This window comes from Homalodisca vitripennis, chromosome 7 (assembly GCF_021130785.1).
Source record: "Homalodisca vitripennis isolate AUS2020 chromosome 7, UT_GWSS_2.1, whole genome shotgun sequence".
Lineage (NCBI taxonomy): Eukaryota > Metazoa > Arthropoda > Insecta > Hemiptera > Cicadellidae > Homalodisca > Homalodisca vitripennis.
Window position 1 is genome coordinate 48231715 of NC_060213.1, and position 16962 is coordinate 48248676.

General features: G+C 30.8%; 1 protein-coding gene across 1 annotated transcript; it reads right to left on the reverse strand.

Moving 5' to 3' along the window:
• Nucleotides 1–897: 897 nt before the first annotated feature.
• LOC124366709 (lachesin-like) lies at nucleotides 898–13977 on the reverse strand (the record flags this gene model as incomplete). The annotated part of the gene is made up of 8 exons (XM_046823308.1): nucleotides 898–1548; nucleotides 2019–2075; nucleotides 5466–5614; nucleotides 10205–10343; nucleotides 11279–11407; nucleotides 12162–12332; nucleotides 12740–12947; nucleotides 13834–13977. Coding segments are annotated over 8 exons (1128 nt in total), but the record flags the coding sequence as incomplete, so codon positions are not given.
• Nucleotides 13978–16962: the final 2985 nt, after the last annotated feature.

The window sequence follows — 16962 nt, forward strand, 5'->3', positions numbered from 1 at the left end:
GAATAGGTTGAGAAATAAATAGGTCATACACCTCTCAGTTACACGAACTTTTTTATTTTGGCATTTAGCACCAATTACTCATACAATGGAAGTGTTATATACAAGCATATATACAAGCAGTATTTTCAAATACAAACAGATACATCCAATCACATTTTTAACGAGTAATGCTAAATGTAAATTTTGCAATCCTTTAAGAAATAAAAGATTTAAGCTAACAATATTATTTCCGTCAAGACTAGTATTTGAAATATCGCCCGTTAGGTGGCTCACTATATATTAGTGTAATAAAGTTTAGAATAAAACCTTGAAGCTTTTGGAATCATTATACATAATCTTTAAGAAGTGTATAATAATTTAAAACATAAGATTTAATTTTAAATATTGTAGCTTTATAATAATTTTTTTTACATCTCAAAACATATTCTTTTATTTAAGAAATCTATATAAATATTGTAAATTTAGTTGTCTGAGATGACTATTATGAAAGAATTATAAACTTAAGTATAAATAACATGATTTTTTATAATCCCTAACCAATCTAGTAGCAAACCCTTGGTACATCTATTTAATTTAAACTCATCGTCTATAAATAAAGTCTTTATGTAGGTATATAAAATAGCATTAAATGTTTCTTACCCTTTTTTAAAACTGCAATTTTAAAGCAAAGTTTTGGGTTTTACTTTATATTTGATCACATTCCGCTTCATTTCAAATCCCCTAATTATTAATCAGGTATTCATTGGAAACAATTAATTAAAGGAAATTTAAATAATATTTTTAAACAATATTTTGACATTAGGCCTGCAAGTAATCTACAATTATATACATTTACTACAATATAATCTACACTTTTTACACTTGCAACTTCTATTAACATTATATAAACATTAAAATGCAAATCAACTGCTTCGTATTTACATTAGAAGTGGATAATGGTATATAATCGATTCTTTTAAATAATAGAGACATTTCAAGCAGATATGTATTATCAATATTAAAAACATTTCTTTAGTAATATTACAAAAAGCACATGATTGCACAATATTTTCTGAAATGAAATCAGTCATGAAAAGTTTCCGTATACGGAACAATTTACAAAAGGTACGATTGCAAAAGAGCTTGTCACTTTTAATATTTAATGATAAAGTCACCCTGTCATAAACCTATTATCACAATTCAATTTATGTACATATAATTATAATTTAAACAACGCACTAAGCTCTAACAATCCATTACAAATATACATTGAACATTACATACTTTGAACAAGGTTGCTAAGCATCACAGAATCTGTAGTCAACAAAATGTCCATCGTCACAAACTGTAAAAGGGTAGAAAAACGGTCGATCAGGGTTCTGTACATGTGGCGGGTGGACGATGATATTGATTATAAAATGCGCTTCTGAGAAGAGGGTCACCTCGATGATAAGACGGCAGCGGAAGCTAACAGCAAAGAGGAAGCCAGGAGACAACTTCCGGAAGAGTCGCTGTTTTCTCGACTTCCGTTCGAGGCGGAAGTGTGGCTCTTCGTCGTTTCCGCCAGACCTACAACAGATGTGAAAAATGTTACTGTGTAACTTTGTTTCCTTCTAAATTTCTAAATTGATACATCACCAGTAACTGAAAATATTTAGTTTTTTTTTTAATAAAAAGTAGAAGGATTACATACTTTTAGGTTTCTGTTTACCTTTCCAGCTAATGTTTTCGCATTTTAAGATAAAAAAAAATTATTTTAATTGCATTAAATTTTCAAAATAAATGCACATATAAAGTAAATTATGTATAATAAAAGTTCAAATCTCGCGATAGGAAAAAATATTATTTCTTGATTACTCTCTTAATTTACGTCAATTTTTTTATATTATTCTCAATAATATACAAATACAAAACTTGAAGGTCGGAAAATGAAAAATAATTATACATACCCTTGCGTATTTTGAGTTCACCTACTTGCTTTGATTTTTACAAAAATTCCGTTTCATTGAAAAGATCTACCAAAATTAACTTACACTCACCTTCGAATAAGGCGGAGTGTTTATCTCTGAGTCCTAACTGAGTATGTATTTTTATTTCTGAAAGAACAAAAACATATAAGTAGTTTTGCAAAAAATCTAGTTTTGTCTACAGAACACATTGATTATGTAAATCTATAGTCTAGTACATAATAATCTAATTTCTAATTTTGTTCCGATGAATATTTTAACTAATAATCTAATTTCTAATTTTGTTCCGATGAATATTTTAACTAATAACTCAATGTTTATAATGTTCTAAGTCATGCATTAAACGCCAGGTATTAATAAATTGCTACAAGCCATGCGATCAAAAACATTCACATTATTAACTGCATAGTTTGCACAGAAACTTACTACGTTGTATCAACAAATGTAAATATTTCACTTCTGTCTGTCTGCCTTTCCAACTATTCTCCCAAAACAAACTGACCTATGGACTTGAAATTGGCACGAAGCACCGTTTTTAATAAGCAATAATAAATTCAATAAAAAAAAAATTGAATAATTAAATTTGCAAAAGTGCTGAGTACATTCTTACATAAAGTTTTCATTTTAAATAATAACACTCGCAGCGTGCTATAATTACTAAACTAATTAAATTTAACACTAGACCTAAGTTTGGAAAACTGTTTTATAACTTCGAATTTCTGCGTGTTAGTACAATTAAATTTCACAAAACTTTTATTATTTAAGGGGAGTCGGTTGAAAAAAAAAATCTAAAAAAAAAACAAAAAACTTTTATTTGCTTTTTTTAATCTTTAGACTCTCTTGTTTAATTTGGTGCAATTTTTATTCAAATCGGAAACAATATCACACCCAAATATAACATTATGTAAATGGCTTAAGCATATTTTGGCTATGTATATGCAATCTTTAAAAGAGTTTTCTGAAAATTCTTGTTTTTCTTTGTTTAGGAACACGTTTCTCTAGAACCACTCAACATTTTGATGATTTGTTTTTAATTTTGTTCCTCGTAATTATAGCAATTTTTATAGCACAGCAAATTGTTGTATGTAGTCTAATAATAATTAAAAAAAGTTATTTATTAAAAAAATTTATAAAAACTGACTTTTATAAAAAAATATTTTTAATATTTAAATTTATGCTATGAAAATTTGCTGTGCTGTAAATGTAGATAAGAAATAGCAGATTCAAATAAAAAAACCTTATCTTGATATTTTTATTGAGAAACATGTTCCTAAACTTATCTAATTTAACATGTGCGCTATATAGTCAACCGACTACCCTTAACTAGTGCTAGAAAGCCTAGTTCAAAAAAATAACATGTGAATATACCATTTGAAATGATACTTTAAGAAAGCTTTCTACTGTAGACTCCAAGTTTTGCTTTAGAAATTTAAAAGGACAATAAGTAGTTCTATGATGTTGCATGCACAACCAATACATTTGTAAAATCATATTACCAATATGGGGTCACAATTTATCTTTTGTCTGACAGGTTGGAGTAACCAAATATTATATTCAGTATTACTTATGTGTCTATCTGTCACAGCACACTTGCATTTAGAACTTGAAATTTTGCATGCATTTCCTTGGAGGCCTGTTACACGACAGATGTTGTGTCGTAACATTGCCATGTAAATAATTCAGAAACCAATTAGTATTAATTTTAATATTGTAAAAATGCGATAAGATTAGGCTTACATTATGTAGGTATATATGTGTATATTAATTACAAAATATTTTATTTTTAGTCATCCCGTGTTTCTGTAGGTCAAACGCAACACACACAGGTGATATTTAAACATTATAACAAAGGATAATACTAATTATAATAGTAATAATAATATGTTTGTAATTATTAATACTAATAGTAAAATTAAAAGTAAATATATTTGCCACATAACCGGTTTTATGCAGTTTCAGTCTATTTAGTTATTTTACCAAATGTAAAATGTTTTTCAATGATCCTAAATTAGAATTTATTATTATAGAAAATGTATAAATGTCACTAATGTAGCACGTTGTTTCATATTATGGCTTGGTCTAGTATCGGAAATAGTGAAGGGGTTGCTATTTGATTGTGCGGTATGACTGGTTTATTATCGTTATTTAGAACAGACTATAACCCTTTTTAGTGTTTCTTTCATTACCTTCTTTCAATTCTCTGTATTCCAAATAGCCTAGAACCAACTTATCAATTGTTTGAGCATACAATAATTTTTTTGTATCAATAACTATTTTTCCATTTGAAAGAAATAATTTATTATCTGCGATGATTTCGGCAACGGTAGAAATAAGGTTTAAAAAAGTTTTGAACAAAAATCACAAGGTATCTATCGATTTTAATATATAAAATTAAATCTAATCAACTTCCTTGATACTTAAAATTATTTTATATCTAGCCAACCCTATAAAGGCGATGTCTATGTATACAAGTTGTGAATTAAAGTCTTGTCTGAGGTGTTTTATCTCCAATTTCGAATATAATTGTATATTGGTAAAAAATTATTTTATGATATTTGTAAACTTTGAAAACACTTCCATATTGATTCAAACGAATATAAAGTGGCTACAAATTAATTAATTTATTAAATATTATGTCATTTTTACGATAAAATCTTAATAGTTTACTTATACTATTTGAATTAAATAACGTTTTTTAGGGTATTAAATATGGTTTTCTAAATGGAACAAAATTTAAAGTCACATTTTCAATAAAATATTAAGTAAATCGTGACTTTTTTACAATATAAAACAGTAAAAAAATTTTCTTAATTGTAACTTTTACTAAACTATGACAACCTATTATCGACGCGTTATTATTTAATTCCAATAAAATCATCAATGGATTAATTTCATGGTTTTAGTTAGGTCAATATAAAATAAATTTGTGTAGTTTGATTATACATAACTTGGAATATTGCAGGCATTTAATTACAACGCTATTTTGGTTATGGATATTTTTACCAGCAGTATTCATGCCATAACACTAAGGGATGAGGGCAATCTTTAATTACCGTTTAATAAAGATGCAGAGAACATAAAAGGGCGGAAATAAGCTTATTAAAATGGACACGGTGAGGTAAGAAACTGTTGCGTGCAATACTATCCAAGGGAAAGTAATCTTTTCAGCCTAATCAAGGTAGATTATCCAAGACCTTACCACTAATTCTTGGGGGTTCCCTGCTGATTCTGTTTTTATTACTGTTTCGTAAGAGCAAAATTCAACACATCCTGTAATTTTATAGAGTTTTATTGTTTATATATTCATTAATAACAATGAACTGTCCTTAAGTTATATTCCAAACCATAATTGTTAAAGTTTCATCTAAACACAATTTGCAACATACACATTCAAATTTTGAATTAGCATTTTCATTGCATAATTACAAACAATTATGAAATGCCTCGCCTAGGATTTGGAAACAACCCATAATAAAGCAGTATAAATCAAGCTAATGCAAAATGAAATAAGTAGCTCACCGTAGAGTCTGAGGGTGCCTTCTCCACGTCCAAGAGAGTTAGTGCTGACGCAGTTGTATGTGCCGATATCAGCACGGCTGAAAGATCTGATGATCAGCCACATGTACACTTTGTAGGTAGACCGATTCTCGTGGATCGAGTATTTTGACCTGTAACATTGTATTATTTATAAAAAATCCTAGTCACAAGCTAAAGAATTAGGGTATATTCGGATTGAGTTAAGATACAACCAAAGAGTTGGATTTAAAAATTTGCAGTAGCCGTGATCCAGATAATATTTAAACACGTTTATATTATAAGCATATCTGGAACATAAAAAGTTTGATTGTAAATAAATTAGATAATAGAGAGTTATTGTTATTCTTAGCTTAGGAAATCGTGATGAAGAAATGAAGGAAGACAATATGTAGGCACTGCTAAATATACTCATGATCTTCCAAAAAAACTGCTAAATAACATGTTAGGAATTACATCGTGAAAGCATAAGCCATTTTAACGATTAGCTATTTTTATTATTTTTCCTCAAATGGTATCAAAAATTATCTTTCTTTTTTTAAACATACAAGTTACTTGAAAGTTACATCAAAACAATTGATCACGGTTATACATTTCCCTGATGTAGAATTACCTCACTAATTTTGGCTTTGTAGTTTCTGTAAACAATTTTCCATCGCTAAAAATAATTCTAATCATGATACAATAATGAGTGTTGTAAGACATGAACCTAACAATGTATAAAATTATATAAAAAACATAGATGTGTAATTTGTTTATTCCATAAACCTTTGTATAGAGTAAAGTACGGGTTTCAGATGGAAGGCATTATATCTTTTGCTAGAAAATAGTACCTCTTACTATATTATAAATAAAAGCTGTTGGCTTAAAATTTTTTTAAACTCGTATACACCATAAGGTAAAGCGAGGAGAGATTGCGCGGTAGGAGAGATTGCGCCCTCTTTGTTCCAGCTGGTTTGGAGTTGGGTGCGCGCGCAGCGTCCCTCAGTGCCTCGATCCGCTTCATTAGTTGAGTGTTCTGTCAAAAGTTCAAGACGCTAAGTCTGTTTATTAGTGATATATATTAAACCTACAACTTTCATTTCAAAGGTAAGTGGCTGAATTTTGTCTGCAGGATGCATGAAATTTTAATCAGTACGATGCTACGATACATTATTCGGTATTTACCATTTTTTCTAGAGAGGTAATGACATAGGCAAACTGTACAGATAGTGGTTGGTCAAATCTCGCTTCGGCCATCTTAGTTTAAGCCTGCGCAATCTCTCCTATACCGATTTAGGACAGTACGCGCATTTCATGTTGAGGAGAGATTGCGCATTTATTCCATTTAATGTAATGGTAGGAGACATTGCGCATGGATTTCATAATTAATATTAACTATTTGTGAATCTACATATTCGTTAGAAATTCATTAAATGTATATTATGAATCTTTATTTATTTTATTAATATGAATTGCATATTACCATTAATAAAACAACTTAAAAAAAAAATTAAAACATATTATTTACCAAGATGGACTATTATTTATTTATTTTTTACAGGCTAACATGCCTAACGTGTACAAGAGGAAAAACAAACAAAGGATCCTGGACAGAAGATGATCTATCATCAGCTGTATCAGCAATAAAGAATGGATCATTATCAATAAGAGCAGCAAGCAAGAGGTTTAAAATACCAGAGTCTACATTAAGACATCGAATGAAGAAGAATGATTTTGCAAAACGGAATTTGGGTCCAGATGGCCAACTAGGATTGGAAGCCGAGAAAAAATTGGCTTTGCACATAATAAAACTTCAATCTGTAGGGTTTGCCAACCTACACAAAAGAATGTTAGAATGTTAGCTTACAATTTAGCAGAAACATTGGTATTAAACACACACCTTTCAACAAAGACCATAAAACCGCTGGAAAAGTTTGGTTTTCGTCATTCATGCGGCGACATCCTAATTTAAGTGTGAGAAAAGCTCAAGGCATTAGTAGAGCAAGAACAGAAGGAATGAATAGGGAAGAAGTAAAAAGTTATTTCAATCTTCTCACTTCCACCTTAAAAGAAAAACAACCTTTTAGATAAGCCCAACTGTATTTGGAACTGCGACGAAATAGGAGTGCAGCTTAATAATGAGCCTGGAAAAGTTATTGCCCAAAAAGGAAGCAAAGACGTTCACGTCGTTACAAGTGCTGAAAAGGGAGAAACTGTAACTATTATGGCCTGCTGCAATGCAGAGGGACAGTTCCTACCACCTTTTTGTATTTTTAAGGGAGTTTACGCTAAACCACAATATATCAAAGATGCTCCCCCCTGGAAACTGTTTTAAAATGAAGAGAAAGTGCGTACATAAATAGTGAACTGTTCATGGAATGGATTTCTGAACACTTCATCCCAAGAAAGTCTCCTGGAAAGCATTTGCTAATTTTAGATGGCCATGCCTCACACATGAACTGTCCCAATATGTTGCAAAAGGCTTATGATAATGACATCATTATCTTATGTCTGCCTAGTCATACTACACACTACCTACCTACAACCCCTAATCGTGTAGTATTCAAGCTTTGAAAACTTATTTTAAAGATGCTTGTAACAAATTAGTCACATCTCGTTGTGGTACTGGCAAAATTTCAAGGGACGATTTTTGGCCATTCTATTGAATTTATCTTGGCCTCGTGCTGCCACTGTTCAACTTGGAGTTGCTGCGTTTTCGTGCCACAGGAATCCATCCTCTAAATATTGATGTGATACCAGACTATGCATATCTTTTACATTGTGACCAAGATGTAAACCAGATTGTTCCTGATCCCACAACACTCCAACCAACCTTGACATCAGTTAATAATCCAGTATCTGAAAACACTGAACCACCTATTTCAATCCAATCATCTCAATCAAATCATTTAATCCCTCCAATCTGTCAACCATCAACCTCAAGACAATGTTCAGCCGCATCTGTAGAAACTCCAACAAAAAGTTTTACAAAAACTTTCACCGATTCCTAAAAGTTTGGAGCCTTCAAAATCAAAAAGGAAGCAAAGTGCCATGAATGTTACAGATCCAAATAACATAACCAAAATCAAGATAAAAAAAGAGTTAGCATCAAACAAGAAAAAGCGACCAGATGAAAATAAGAAACCTGCATGGAAAGAACAACCAAAATCTTGCAAGATACAAAAAAAAGGACTTAAAACAAAGAAACGGTTGTTGATGTTTGAGCAATCTTCTACATCTGAGGAAGATGACGCAGACATTGAACTTCTTTCCGATCATGTCAGCGATAATGAAGATGATGAGTGTACAGAGTTGTCTTGAACTATATCAGGAGACTACTTCGACATCTGACTGGATCAAGTGCATGGTCTGTGGAAGATGGATGCACGAGAGCTGTACAATTTATGAAGGAAAGTGCATTGACTGTGGACGCCGTGAAAAACGTCAAAAAAAATTGATTTTAATGCTCTATTATGTAATAATGTTTTTAAAATGTGCCCAAGTTAAAATGTTTAATTTTTCAATTTCTTACATCAAGTTTGAAGGTTTCATTAGTTTACATTAATTAAATATGTTTAAAGTGTGAATTGCAGTAGTTATTCCCATAAACAATCTCTCCTACCCATGTGCGCAAACTCACCTACCCTACGAGGAGAGATTGCGCAAAAAACACATTTTACGATTTTTTTTATTATTTCGTTATTAACATAATTATAAATTCTGGAAAAATTACAGAGAATAGACAACCATACAATGTAAATATAACACTAAAAAAATTGTATATTCAACTAAAAATTTTCGTTTTATTTAGATATTTTGAATTGTGCGCAATCTCTCCTCGCTTTACCTTATATTTCCTTCAGTTGTCCTTTTTTACGCATCTGTATTGGAAGATGACAAAGAGTTTTTTCCTACCTGACAATGTTACATATACCAGGTAACAAAAAACTGAATTACAAGCAATCTTAAAATAAACCTATTATATTACGAAAATACCTGTATAGTAACTTAAAACCGTATGGTAGTGTATTAAACAATGGAATTTACATAAAAAAACCTTATATATTACATATTACGACCTTGAGGGATCATAGTCTGCTACTAATATATCCACCTTTCAAGAACGCACAGAATATAGACATTTGTAATTTATTCCGTTGAAGTTATGAATAAAAATTATTTAAACGCATGGTTTAGAAATTTTAGCAATATTTATCTCTAAAAACAATTTATTATACTTTTATTGCGCTTCTTTAAAGTACGCCACTTTTATGTACTTAGATCGGCAGATTTGCTAACTGACACAAAGAGACTATAACAGTACATTTCAAAACTAAACGTAGGTATAGGTAAATTATTCGCCAGATGACCTGACGGCATTAAATTCCCTAATTAATAATAACATTACAAAAATACAAGTAGCAAGTAAATATCCATCTCTCGATAAAAGATTCGCAATTTGAAAAATGTGGCTTTTCCGATTGAGATGATTAAAGTTAACAATTTATCTGGTATCTTAGACACGTATTAAGAGGCAAAAATACTTGAATATTTTTAAAACATATCAATAAGAATCGTAAAAAACGGATCTGTTATGTCATTTAAAAAGAGTAACGGTCAAAGTAAGTAGAGTTTTGGCCCGTAAAGTAGCAAGAATGTCCTCTAGTCGTATTTTCGAAAATCAGTAGCTCAAACTAACAAAAGAAGTTACCTAGATATTAGAAATGCTATAGGAAACTCACCCGTCAAGCAACATCTCGCCCCTGTTCTTGATCCAGTAGTTGATTGTGTTGGGGTAAGCCTCCACGTAACACTCTAGCTGGACGTCTGTCCCCAGTGGCGCACCCAGGAGTTGGTTGGGCACCTTTATCACAGGTGCGACTGAAAAAAGAGTTTGACGTAATGATTTCGAACCTTAAGGTTTAATAGCTGAAGTAGAAACTAACTTCGTTGAAAAAGTGTCAACCTTCGGCCATTCCCTTTTAACCAATTTCAGTCAGATAAATTTATTTTACCATAGTTGACTTCATTTCTAGCAATATAAATATAGTAATATATACATGATGGTTCATACTTCATTAATTAAAAGAGTTTATTTACCTGCTCACGGCTTACAACAAGTCTAATATACGTGCATATATTAAGTTTGCCTTAAACCAAGATAAAGAAAATTTACAAAAAAATACAAATGAGACATGTTAATTGTACTGAGTTTTTATGAAAGATCAGAATAAAACTATTTTTACGTGAAAATAAGTGATGTTAAAATCTAAAATTATCTTTGTAAAGTTGTATAACAGTTTTAATGGTACTTCTGATTCATTAGATCACATAAGTGGTCACTAGTGTAATATGTAGTAAACATTACTGTTTAAATTCGTTCTTCCTTTCTGCAAACACGAATATGAACGTATCTTTCTGCCACTTTTGAGAACTTCAGCTTATAGACTTAACATCTATTAACTGCCTTTTAAATTTAGATTGAGTTTCTTAAATATAATAATTATGTATCTAATCTGTAAAATATGTCAGGAAACTATTCCCAGGTTTCTCTTCATAAAAACTGTTAAACCTACACCTATAAATATTTTACAAAAAAAAAAATTCAAATTGATTGACCGGTTATTTAGATTATCGCATAGCTACATACTTATCAATTCATTTTTTTTAATGACATGGATTCTAATTCAAATACTTTTATTGCTTTTTAATAATGCAGCCTAAATGAAAAATAATGAATAGCATATTTAGGTATAATTTTTCACTTATTCACAAAACAAATGATAATATTCAGAATAAAACTAATCTGTACTCACAGTTCACGCTGAATGCCACCCGTTTACTAACAGCTGGCGGGACATCATTACTTGCAATACACAGATAGATGCCCATCTGACGGCGGTCTACTTTCCAGAACGTCATGGCACTACCGTTATACATGTCCACTGGAAATAACATACTGTATATATTAAGAGTGCTCAGAATAACACCTGATCCTAGTTTATTCCAACACAACACAGAGGCTGCTATAGCAATATTTGAGTAACTTGCACAACGTGTTCAACATATTTTAAATATAAATGTCCTTCTATTTTAAAAACTTGTCATAAGATTATAACAATTTTTTTAGACATTACACGTTTTTTACGTGGAATGTATCAATTTAAGAAATTTAATCGTGTATATGAGTGAATGGAAAACATTAAAAAGAAATATCTTCTAATCTAGTAAAATGAGGCAGACGTGTCTCAATTTATAGAAAATCTAAATTTATAGAAAGTCTCTGAAAGGATTGAAATAGGTATCGAATTCTTTTTATATGACAATGATAACATCTTAATTATCTTAGTTTTAGTTGACATATAACAGGTATTACATATATATACATTTCCCATGACCACCAACATTGCTACAAGCTATTTCTGTATGAAATGTTCAAAAATCCTGGAAATTATGGCTGTTGTGATCTATTTCGTTATGATTTTGAAAACTTATTATACTAAAACGTGTACTTATTTACAATGTCTTTTATGATAAGAAATTCAGTTGTTAAGCATAAGACAAAATAAACAAAGTACTAATCTTTATGTAAAAAAATAAACTGATTAGATAAATTTAAAATCATTTTTAGGAAGTGTGAGAAAACAATGTAAAATTATTTTCTGATTAATTCTAGATTAACACAGATGGAACCCCTACCCTTGACAATATCCCTTGGCCCCTTCCTGATGATTATGCCCTCGCCGTCCTCTCGTCGCCAGAGTATTCTTGGCTTGGGATGACCGGTTGCCTGACAGATTAATGTGGAGTTCTCTCCCTCCGGCACCGACATGTCGGAACTTGTCTCGTCATTCAAGATATCGGGAGGCACTATAAAATATGTTTGAAATATTATATGAGGAAAAAAGGGATCATCGTGGATGAAAGCATCAATATGGCAGAAAGAATAAGTTATATGTCTACTCGTATATGTTATATTCATTCACGCTTATAATGCCAAGAAATTTATTGTTAACACTCGGTTGTAAAATCTAATAAATGATCTTGCATATACTTGCATAACATATGGTAAACCACCCGGCAAAATTAAAATTATGAATTAAATTCTATTTATATTTATTATCTTTTTAATACAAAAAAAGAAACTTAAACATGTATGTGTTTGGTTTAAGTGGAATAAGCCATTTCTTTCATGAACAAACAATACTTATTTATTTATATGTCCGTTCAAACTAAGTATATCTTAAAACTGCAGTTAATTCTGCCAAAACGCTTACCTAAGACGTCAATGCAGCCGATCTGTTTCTTCATGATATTAGTGTTTATCTGACACATATGGCACCCTCTGTCCGACTCTTTAACCTGTTTAATGTGAAGCTGCCAGGTGCGGTGGTTGTCGTGTGTCACGGATATCCGTGAGTTGTGCGTCACCACACGAGTATGTAGGCTCAGGATAGTCTGGTCCTCGGCCCGCAGCCAGCCCACCTAAAGCAAAAAAAGTTTCAGTAAAGTATGAAGAGAAAATTATAAGTTTAGTCCCCTTACTTGTGCTTTAATCAGACAAAAAGTATAATATTTTTGAGTTACCTATTTTCTAACTATATATAATCATGAGCCAGAACCTAAAGAAAGGGCTATTTTACAGAGGATTAAACAGACCATGGGATTGATTGTCCTTTTACTGTTGAAGTCTACAACCAATATAATTCTGTATTCAACCCTGTTCACCTAATTTGAAGACCGTAGGATTCATTCCATCAAGATATTTTTCACCGAAAAGCGTAATACGGCACGATTGAAATGGTACTTTATTAGAGATAATTGACTTTTTATACTCATGCAGTTTATTTCTTCAGCTTCAAGAATGATTATTATGATCCGTAAGGAATGTTCTTTAGATAGAATTTGTGCAAAAAACTAAACTAAATAGGCGTTTACAAATTAAATTAAAAATTAACAAATTACATAACGATGAAGAGGTTCATTTTTCCAAACTTCAAAGCTAGATATAATGGTTTACACAAATTGCATGTCATGTCCTTATATTGTATTTAATCCATTTGTAATTTCCAAGTAAAGAAGCAAAGGCAGTATTACATCCTCATGTAAAACAATATGTCGGTAGGAAAGGGAACTAAATATTCCTCGTTGCATTTTTACTCCATACAACAGAGCGCATCTGTTAATTAAAATTTTATAAGCATATAATTAAATTTAGACCTATTTTTATTTTAAAATATATGAAACCCGTAATGGAATAATTTCGCTACATAATTCATTATTATATGGAAACTGACTCCAAATAGAACAAGTCACGTTTTATAAAACTCATATCTCCAAATTCTTTATATCGGTATAAGCGGGAACTCACCCTGTACTTGCCGAGTCTCTCTACCACACACGAGAGCACGGCTTCACGTCCTAGGGGTGTTGTCAAGTTACTGATGCTCATGGCGAACTCGGGCTCCTCCTGAACCGCCAGTGGTCGAGGTTCTTTGCTATCCCATCCTGTAAAGAAATATTATATTAGATAATAAAGACTTTTTCAGTTGTAAATGAATTACAAAACATTATGAATATATTATACATTAACTTCTACAACCACAGTTTAGAGTAATAACTTTTATATAACCAACGAAACAATTTAATTTGATGCAAGTATCGGTTTAGGGTGAAACTTAATTAGAAATCAATCCGAAAACTTGAATTTTATATGGTTGTCAAAGAACATGTGGAATCACATAATCTCAATACTTATGTGTTCAGCATACCTCTGATTAGTTTGTTCCATTGACATAAACTTTATTAAATTAATACAGATATTTTTATTAAACTTCCACAATTGGTCCTTATTATTCGTTTGGTTAAAGTACTGGTTTATAAACCTTGATAAAAGTCACCTGCAGACGTAATACTTAGCGTATATTTTCCTATTGGTAAATCTCTTGGTCCTAAGAGTTTAAATTTCTTAATTGTTATCAAAGGTTTGAAGGAAATAAGCAATAAAAATAATGTTCTGTGTAGTGGTGGACTAAATTCAAAGATTTATTATTTAAAAAACGATAAAAACTATTTTATTTGTAAAACGATAAAGTAAAGTAAGATCCGTAACCATCTAGGAAATAATAACCTTTACTACAGATAAAATGAGCCGCAATTTGTTTCACAGTGAATAAAACCTAATTATTGAGCATTACTTATTGGCCTATTATAGTGTCACTGTCATTTAATTGAGGCTGAATACACGTCAATGTTGGAAATGTTTTGAGCAATTGCATGACCTAAAATATAATAACAGCTCCCTTAAAGGTATTAAAAAGCTGTCTATATTAATTAATGTTTTTCTAATTTCATTTTTTTTTCATTAACATGATTTAATAATTAAGTGTAAGTAGAGAAGTATATATGCAAATATCTTTTTGGTACACAATCTTCGTTATCAATATAATGTATTTGGTAGTAAATAAATACAGAGGCGAAATTAAGCACACATAGTCATTTCTTTTCAGTTAGGTATAGAACAACATACAATTCTGCTTTAAAAACTTCTTTTAGCATCATTTACTAGTGCAGTGAAAAATGTGGTATTATTATTTACGTTACACTTGTATGTTAAACAATATATGTGAAGTAATTATTAAGTAACATTTTTATTTGTCTCAATGACTGGGTACTGTAGCTGGCTTTAATTATAATAATCTATTATTATAATAATAACCTTCCCGAAATAGAATGTGTTCAACGATAACAAACTTAAGTGCGACAACTATAGGGCATCCACCTGCCGTTTAAGTATTTTCATCCAAATCAGTTCAGTGGTTTTGATAATATCAGTAGACGTACTATGAACTTAGCAACAGTTCGAGTTGTATAACTTTCTCCTATATGAATTCAGTTAAGAATGTATGAAACTTTCAACTAATAAATAAGTTTTGTTTATAGTGGACCAACGCGCAAAGAAGAGAAATAATAATTCATCGACATTTTTGAATGAATACAGTGAAGGAACTGGCGGTAAGCAAGCATTTTCTCTTCCTAGTAGAGAAAATCAGATGCAAGTTTTCATTTCGCTAAAATTGTATTTTTTTGCCAATTTCTTATACTGAAATACGCAAAATCTACGTCAGAATGCTCTAGTGGATATCTACCGCGCTAAGACGCGAACTAGTATTAAAAACTTCAGCTGGGTCATCGTATTGACAAGGGATGTTTTAAATCGCAAGGTATATTTTCAATACGATTTAAATTCACATTTATAGCTACATTATAGAAAATTTACTTTAACGTCTAATATAGGAGTGGACTAGAACAGCTTTACCGACTCAATAACTAGGGGGAGGAATATAGTATCGGTATATTGACCCAACTTGACATACTGACGCAAAATTTACTTTATATGGATATAGAATTGTGTGTGTGTGTGTGTGTTTGTGTTGGGGCAGTAATATTCGAGGTTAATGAAAGGACCATTAGTTCTGAAATGTGTGAAACTGCGGAGGTTTGGCAGAACTTGCTTCCTTACAGTTAACTCGGAGTTACCAATTGTGTATGTAATTATGAGTGTTTTGCATACATGAAATCCTGTGTTATTTCCCATATGCTTACATTTTACAGTGAATGTGTTTTAATTAAAGTTTCTTTAGGCAATTAATCAATGATGTTTTAAAAAAACCTGACCTTTCCTAGGAACAATTAAAATTCTTCAATAAGTTTAATATAACTTCCCGGTGTCCATTTCAAAATGTAATTCTTACAGTATACTTAAACCACATAGACAGACAGCTATGTAACTCACATTAACTCTGAAACTAGATTACTATACCTGTATTAAATTTTTGTTGCCATATAGTTTAACAACAATAGTATAAATAATCATGGAACATTAATATAGTTTCGTTGGGCGTACTTATTCACTTTTACAATATTTATGTAATATATTTTAATAAATTATAACCAATTTTGTTTATATTCTTTTAAATTTAAAAATAAATAAACGTTAAAACTCATGAACCTGTTAAAATAGATTGTTTGAATTTAGCAATTAACTGCCTAAGAATAACATTATATAACGTGATTTTTTATTTAAAGTAAAGACAAATTCGTATACAGCAAGATTATTACAAGGTTATCTAATGCACACACATGGGAACAGGCCTTTAGAAAAAAAATAACACAAAACATGAACGTAATTAAATATAAATATTTTATAAGTTCTTGCATCTATAAGGCTTTAAAAATTTAAATTATAGGCAAAACTTAGGTAAAAATATTATGTAATAATAAGAGAATTTCACAATAACCAAATAGCAATTGCTACTTCCTTGCGAAATTAAATACGTGAAAAGAAGTAAAGTGAATGTAAGTCGGGCGACAAAGTTTTGAGGCAGTCCCATTAATATACGTCTTTGGCTGGAGTTGAGCACCACTCCCGTAACTTTACCACCACAAAAACTACAAACTCCATTGGGAACAATCGTAACACTGTAATAATTGACAGCTA